The sequence below is a fragment of the Chiloscyllium plagiosum genome, chromosome 15 (genome assembly GCF_004010195.1).
Source record: "Chiloscyllium plagiosum isolate BGI_BamShark_2017 chromosome 15, ASM401019v2, whole genome shotgun sequence".
Taxonomy (NCBI): Eukaryota; Metazoa; Chordata; class Chondrichthyes; order Orectolobiformes; family Hemiscylliidae; genus Chiloscyllium; species Chiloscyllium plagiosum.
This window is the reverse complement of record NC_057724.1, coordinates 13903277-13911116: the sequence shown is the minus strand read 5'-3', so window position 1 is coordinate 13911116 and position 7840 is coordinate 13903277. Positions and strand designations below refer to the sequence as shown.

The following is a 7840-nucleotide window of genomic DNA, read 5'->3' as shown; positions in this document are numbered from 1 at the left end:
ACCCGGGTCTCTGGCGCTGTGAGGCAGCAGTGCTAACCACTGTGCCACCGTGCCGCCCACGGACTCTTTTGATGTCTCAAGTCACCACAGAAATAACTCCAGAGGCCAATATCCTGTCACCAAGTCACCCTTTATTTACACATACATATTACTTGACAAGGGCTAGCTTTCTCATAGCCAGTGAACCGAACCTCTGATATTTGGTTCTGAGGAAGATGGACATTATTTAGTACTATATATGTGTAAATAAAGGGTGACTTGGTGACAGGATATCGGCTTCTATGGAGTTATTTCACCGTCCTATCACAGATCCACTCTTTTCTTTTGTCTTCCCTTCCATCACTGCTGCCTTCCGAACCCTCCTGAGGCTCTTACCTTGCCCTCTGATTTACATTTGTTTACAGTTGATAAATCTATGATCTTGCAGGTAAAAAAGTACAAACCTGAAACATTAACTGAGCTTGCAGTTCACAGATGCTTTCCAGTAAATCTTTCTTTGTACTTCAAAACTTTTTCATTGAGTGTAACCTGTTTAAGTGACAGTCTACTGCGATGAAAGGTATTAAAGAAATATATGCTCTTTTTATTTAGTGTAGGACAATTAGTGTAGGACAATCATTGTGAGTCTCGAAGCTGAATAAAGCCTATATGATCATTTAAGTAATGATGTTTTCAGATTCTGAAGCCTTTCCTGGTGTTGCAGTAATCTATGTGTATACATACACTCAACAAGCCCATAAATGCAACAACAATGTTTAGTATAATTTCTGTTCAGACAAGCAATGATCACTTGGCTTGAGCTTAATCTCTGTTTTAAATCTGTTACTTTTCCAGAAAGCTAGCTTCGGATCAACCCTTGACAGAAAAGCTGAGAAGAGACTTTGAAATGTGTTGAATAACTCTCTCTTATCTAAACCATCAACTGAGCTGCACATGAGAGTGGGGCAGAGGAAACGATTCTCGACATTACCCAACACAGTTCTCGCTGCATAAAGCAGAAGTGAGCTTCGCCAGCAACAATATCACCAGAGAGAAAACACAGAGCAGTCGTCTGAAATGTCACCAAGAGATAACCAAGGAGGAAAATGGGTGCGAGAAAAACAGCATTAAGTGACAGTGGGGGTACATTGAAGGATATTCTTAGACATCCACACCAAGCCAATGGCAAGGACTCATTAAATTCTGTACGTTCATTTTCACTTTGGGTTTTCAAATCCCACATCCAAATAATGTCTACAGCCTGAGTTAGTATTGGATTATTTTCAGCTTCAAATCAAGTTTAATGATTCAGAAAGACAAAGCAAATTGAAGAGTTGATATTGCTGTATTCAAAGATCTGTGAATTGGCATTCCCTTATGAATTCCCTCCTTTGACTTTCTTCTCTTCCCAAACCAAGGAACCATTTTTTTCACGTTTATAGCCTGTACACCCAGACTCCGCCTGATTCATTCTCAAAAACAAAGGTAATTGAAAAATGTCGAACGATTCATCCAGCTGTAGCGATGATCGGAGTACAACTAACTTCTTGTACGCCATCATGTATGCTGTCATATTTGTACCGGGCTTAATAGCTAATGTCCTGGCGCTATGGGTGTTCCATGCTTATGTTAAGGAGACAAAGCGGGCAGTGATTTTCATGATTAACTTGGCCATTGCTGACGTGGCACAGGTCTTGTCTTTACCACTCCGGATTTTCTACTACTTGCACCAGGCCTGGCCTTTTGGCAGCTTTTTGTGCATGTTTTGTTTCTACCTTAAGTACGTGAACATGTATGCAAGCATCTTCTTCCTGGTCTGCATCAGTATCCGACGGTGCCTCTTCCTGATCCAACCTTTCAAATATAATGATTGTAAGCGCAGGTACGACGTCTATGTGAGTATTGTAGGGTGGCTCCTGGTGGGTGCTGCTTGCCTGCCCTTCCCCTTAGTGAGGCACGACACAAAAAACAGCTCCAGCAACTTCACTCGCTGCTTTGCAGACCTACCGATAACTGAAATTGGCATCTCTACCTCTGTTGTCATGGTAACTCTGGCTGAACTAGCAGGCTTTGTGCTACCTCTAGCCATCACATTGATCTGCTCTTGGAAAACCATCATGACCTTGCGAGAGAAGAACCCAGTTTTACAAGACAGTGGGGAAAAGAAGAAAGCTTTGAAGATGGTGCTGACATGCAGCATGGTCTTCCTGGTCTGCTTTGCACCATATCACATTACCTTCCCTTTGCATTTTCTGGCGATAACTGGTCGTATTGAAGACTGCTTCACCAGGAAGATCATACTGACCTTTCACCCCATTGCGCTCTGTCTAGCCAGCCTGAACTGCTGCCTGGATCCAGTCATATACTATTTCACAACAGAAGAATTCAGGAGAAGACTGTCACGGCAAGAAATCTGTGAAAACGATATTCAGCTCAACTCCAAGGAATATGGTTGAAGGAAGTGCTAAGGGTAACGTTCAATATTCAGCTGCTTTGCAAAACTGAACATAAGCGACACAGAAAGGTCAGCAAGTGTCAGCCTGACCGCCATGGTGTAATTTTTATTTTTCAATGTTATTTAGCCTATTTATATGATGTACTTGTATATGTTGGGGTTTTTTTCTACAGAAATGTGAATCTTTACAATGGTGAAGAGTTTAAAAATACTTATGTGGAGTGTTCTATTTTGAGAATTTTTCAGAGGAAAGCCAAGTGGGCTCAAAGAGTCGGGAGATCACATGTAGTGATCCCTCTGTTGCCCAGTGATGTGCCTTAAATAGGTTTGCAGAGTGACATTTCAGTTCTGTGGTGAGATTTCCACTTCCTACTTCAGTCATGATGGTCATTGTAAGTTGCTGTATTAATGTCAAACCGTAGGGGAAACACACATTAAAGTTTGATGTTAATTTGACTGATGAGAAAGTAAACTGGGTTAAGAAGTCATTCAAAATAAGTAAATATTCCAGCCAATTAATTAAGCCCAGGTAACTAAAATAAAATCTTTGTTTTTTTTTAAAAGAAATCTATTTTCGTCTTTGCATCTTTCAAACTTTTTTTTTCCATTGTGATGCAATGCATTCTCTCATAAAGCAATGGTTAGGCTCCAGAAATCATTGTTATGCACGCTAATATAAATACAGTGCTCTGATGTGAGTATGCAAATATTTAAACCAGGATCAGTTTCAGAATCGTAGAGCTGAGAATGAGGACTCCATTAAAAGGATGAGCCTTTACTGGTAATATGTCCAGTATCAGGAGAAAAGCTGCTACTCCCTATTGAGCGTTTTCCAGCTGTAGTATCTGACATTGCTTATTAATGAGTCATCACAACCAAAAGAAAAAAAACTCAAACCCAAAAGTTTAGGTTTCTTCTAAAGACAGACTGTTAAAAGCCCAAATTTCTCAGAAGCTGTGTTCACTGAAGACCTCATGAATATTTTGAGTAACTAGATTGAAGGATTGATCATTTACATCATAATTAAATGACCAGTCTCTCATTCTGCAAAATATTTAGAACTTATTCATAATAGCACTGTTTACTTAGCATTGAGATGCGTGATCCACAGTGCTGACTCTGCAGTGTTGATGATCTCTCTTTTAACTCGAGCTCACAAAACTAAATAGCTCAACTTCTGAAGTAAGACATATACAGGCTGAATTAGACAAGGCACCCTGATAGCACTCCCCACCCCTGGCTAAAATGTCATAGAGAACTTGCCTAAGAGGCAAAAGGCTGCCCCTCAACTGTTCAGTAACTCTTTTATTCACTCGTGGAATGTTGACATTGCTGGGCTGGGCCAGCATTTATTGCCCATCCCTAGTTGCCCTTGAGAAGGTGGTGGTGAGCTGCCTTCTTGAACTGCTGCAGTCCTCCTGCTGTAAGTTGACCCACAAAGCCATTACAGAGGGAATTCCAGGATTCTAACCCAGTGACAATGGAAGAACGGTGATATATTTCCAAGTCAGGATAGTGAGTACTTTTGAAGGGAACTTGAAGGTGGTGGTATTCCCATGTATCTGTTGCTCTCGTCCTTCTGGATGGAAGTGGTCATTGGTTTAGTCTAAGCATTTTTGGTGAATTTTTGCAATGCTTTTTGTGGATGGTACACATTGCTGCTACTGAGCTTCAGTGGTGGAGGGAGTGGATGCTTGTGGATATGGTGCCAATCAAGTGGACTGCTTTACCCTTGATGGTGTCCAGCTTCTTGAGTATTGTTGGAGCTGTAGCCATCCAGGCAAGTGGGAAGTATTATATCAAACACATGACTTGTGCCTTGTAGATGGTGGACAGGCTTTGGGAGGTGAAGTACTCGTCGCATTATTCCTAACCTCTGACCTATTGGCTGGTAACTGGCTGGAGGCAGGATTTCTGCCCCTCCATGGACAGGAAGCCCCACTTCAAAGAGCAGTTTGTCATACAGAAAGGTAGCATTCTCCTGTACCAGCAGCACCAGGAGGAGCAGTAGTCACTGCTGGTTCTGCACCTGAGGCAACAGGAGGATTGGAATGTTGTAAATGCTTTAGGAGGTGGGTGTCTGGTCTCAGAGGCCATGGGGGCAGAGAAATCTGGAAGGGGCTATACCTGGGCAGGAGCGGTCCTTCCATGAGCCCAGTTTGGAAGAGGGTGTTCTGCTCCCCACTCAGCACAATCTTGCCAGGCTGGCCACTTGCTGTGGATTTCTCGTGCTGCCATGTGATTTGACCACTTGCAGTTCTCATTTGACTCATAGGCTACCAGGCAACCCAATGCCACCCAGTCAATGGTAAAGTGGTGGTAGGGTTGGGGAGGTTCACTCCACTCAATATGGATTCAATATGACTCTGCCCACACTGACAGTGGAAAATGAAATCCCACCCCCCTCCGTGTCTCTTGGAGAGATATAGTCTGCATTTTATATCCTTCCATCAAACACTTGCATAAAAAATACTTTCTGGAAACAAATTTAACAAAATGGCTCTAATTACAACATTGTGATCTCATGTCGTAATCAATAACATGATCAATTTGTGGCAGTTTTTAATCAATTTGAGTTTATAACTTAGCTTTGATCAGCGTGGTTTCATTAGTTGTTCGCTTTATCTCAGGACAGGAGATTGTGGGTTCATATCTCACATCAGGATTTAATCACACAGTCTATAACAGTATGGTGCAGCACTGAAGCATGGTTTATGATTGGAGGTTTTGCATTCTTTTATCAGGATACATCAAGCACCTGCCTGTTTAGTGTGTAAAAAGTCACTTTCGAAAAAGAGCAGGGAGATCTCCTCATGTCCTACTGAACAATTCTTATCCAGCAAACAACACTGCTAAAATACAGATCAATTATCCATTCATCTCATTTGCTGAAATTCCTGGTGTATCAGTTGGCTGCGAAAATAGCCTACATTTGTCGTGAGACACATTTGGCCTGCATGAAGACAGTACATTGAAGTACGTGGTTGCTTTCTTCTTTGAGGAGGTGAAAAATTAGAAACAGGATCCAAAGTGTACGTAGTGTAACAGCACAAGCCTCCTGTGCAGTTTTGATAGTAATATATTAGAAAATACCCATGTCGTCAAAGCTTTTCATCTTGCATTCATCAGAACAGTTTGCAAGAATGCCAACTTAAGGGAAAAATTGACATTTATACTGCATGAGAAGAGAGTGCTGATAGTGGATTCTGATGGGTGCATTCTCCAATCATCAAACAAATATGAGATGTGAACTTTAGTGCCAGTGAGATTCCGTGTTTCTAGGCTATAAATTCCAAAGTTTGGTAGATTGTATCAACAGCATATCCCTTTGGCTGTTTATACCAAATGACCTGTTTGTTGCTTGTGACTATACCTGACCAGCTTGCAAAAGCACACAATGCAGTGTCCAACATTAGATGTGATTCTGCAATTGGACGGCATTTGCTGGATAAGCCTGTGTTTGCAACTGATTTAAGATTGGTCACAGCATGATGCGCTTGTGTACCAAGTGCACTGAGCCCTGTTCTTTGCAGAGAGAAAGAACATGTACATGCACTGAGGTTGTTTCAACTCTCAATAGAGATGACAGTCACTTTCTGATTCATTTCCTATGGCAGTGCTCTAACTGAGTGGAGCCAACTTATTTGGTTTAAAATCTAAACAAAGCTTGACAGTTCACTGTCAATCCGCATTAATGTGTGCTTCTCTATGGGAATACCTGAAACCAGGAGTCCATCTGATAACAAACCAACACCTTCCTGCCATGCAGTATAAGTATCACTTTTCACTTTTCAGAACAATTTGCAAGTATAAGATGAAAGCTTCCATTAAAAAGTTTATTATGGAGGGTCTGTCTGGAAATACCCAGGAATAGCAATAATTGCCTGAAATGCTGATTTTACATCCAAAGAATGAACCTATTGAATATTATTTCATACATTATCCACCATCTTCCCACTCAAACCAACAAGAATTTGGTCTCACTTTGTGCTTCACAGTCACAGGTAGGTTCCACACTTCATAATTTCAGGTCGTGTTTTAAGTATTTTATTATTTTGAGTCTGAAATTTCAGGAAGTGAAAGGTGATCTGAATCCTACTGTTTAAGATGCCAAAAGGATTCAATAAAGCAGATAGAGCAGAACTGGAAATCGAGATCAAGGGGGCATCATTTTAAAATGAGAGTTGGACCATTTCTGAATGAAATCGGAATGCTTTTTCTCTTACTCAAAAGTGAAAATCTGTAATGCTCTCTCCGACAAAGGTCAGTGACAATGTGGACAATTGGAGCTTTCAGGACTCAGAATTTTGGGAGAAAGTGAGGACTGCAGATGCTGGAGATCAGAGCTGAAAATGTGTTGCTGGAAAAGCGCAGCAGGTCAGGCCGCATCCAAGGAGCAGGAGAATCGACGTTTCGGGCATGAGCCCTTCTTCAGGCATGAGTGTCTCACTTTCCTCATTCCTAAAGTATTTTGGGGTAAAGTTATCAAGAAATATGGAGCTGAGGTGAATAAATGGAGTAGGGATGCATACCAGCCCTGATCCAAATGAATGGTTGGACAGGTTGGATATGTAATTTCTCAAATTCCTGCACAGAAAAGATGTGGAGGGGCAGAGTGTAATCTTAGTGACTAATCAATCTAACCAAAAGTCCATGACCCCAAACATTGAACAGAATTTAACTGCCATGGTGGTGGTGATTGGGTAGAAGGGGTTGTGTTCATTGTCAACATGGGTTAAATCCTTGGAAAATGCTGGCGGGTTGGAAAACCTCCAAAGTTGGTAAAAACAATGACTGCAAATGCTGGAAACCAGATTCTGGATTAGTGGTGCTGGAAAAGCCCAGCAGTTCAGGCAGCATCCGAGGAGCAGTAAAATCAATGTTTCAGGCAAAAGCCCTTCATCAGGAATACGGTGATGAAGGGCTTTTGCCCGAAGCGTCAATTTTACTGCTCCTCAGATGCTGCCTGAACTTCTGGGCTTTTCCAGCACCACTAATCCAGAAACCTCCAAAGTTCCACTCCCTACTAGTTCCAATGATTGGTGAAGAGCAGTACAGCCCTCCCCACCCTAGAGCTGTTGTGTTGGTTATTAAAGCTGTGGCTAAGCAGTTAATTCAATCATTAAACCTGAATTCTGGATTCAGCAGCCAGCCGAGAGGAATTTTCTGAGATCTTTAAAAGGCCTCAGGAGCACAGGGCCTGCATGTGGGAAAGAGCCTAACTTCAATGGTTCACCAGGAATTTCCAACTCTCTAGGAGTCTTTTCACCCATGATGGACTGTACTGACTTTGAGCTGCACTTCCCAGATGTTGGCGTTCACTGTAGCATTGGAACAGCTTATCTAGCTCCAGTGTGGAGCTCTGCTGAGGCACAGGAAGAACAGCCAGTCTAATATCAGACACAG

The 7840-nt window shown here is 42.0% G+C and overlaps 1 protein-coding gene across 3 annotated transcripts in view; it reads left to right on the top strand.

Annotated features, from left to right (window-relative positions):
• gpr174 (G protein-coupled receptor 174) overlaps positions 1-3031 on the top strand; it is a 27163-nt gene extending 24132 nt beyond the window's left edge. For all 3 annotated transcript variants that reach the window (XM_043704445.1, XM_043704446.1, XM_043704444.1), the window contains exon 3: positions 835-3031. In XM_043704445.1, coding sequence (XP_043560380.1) covers positions 1476-2435 — 960 coding nt within the window. In that variant the 5' untranslated portion in view covers positions 835-1475 and the 3' untranslated portion in view covers positions 2436-3031. The remainder of the gene's footprint in view (positions 1-834) is intronic.
• The last annotated feature ends 4809 nt before the right edge of the window (positions 3032-7840 follow it).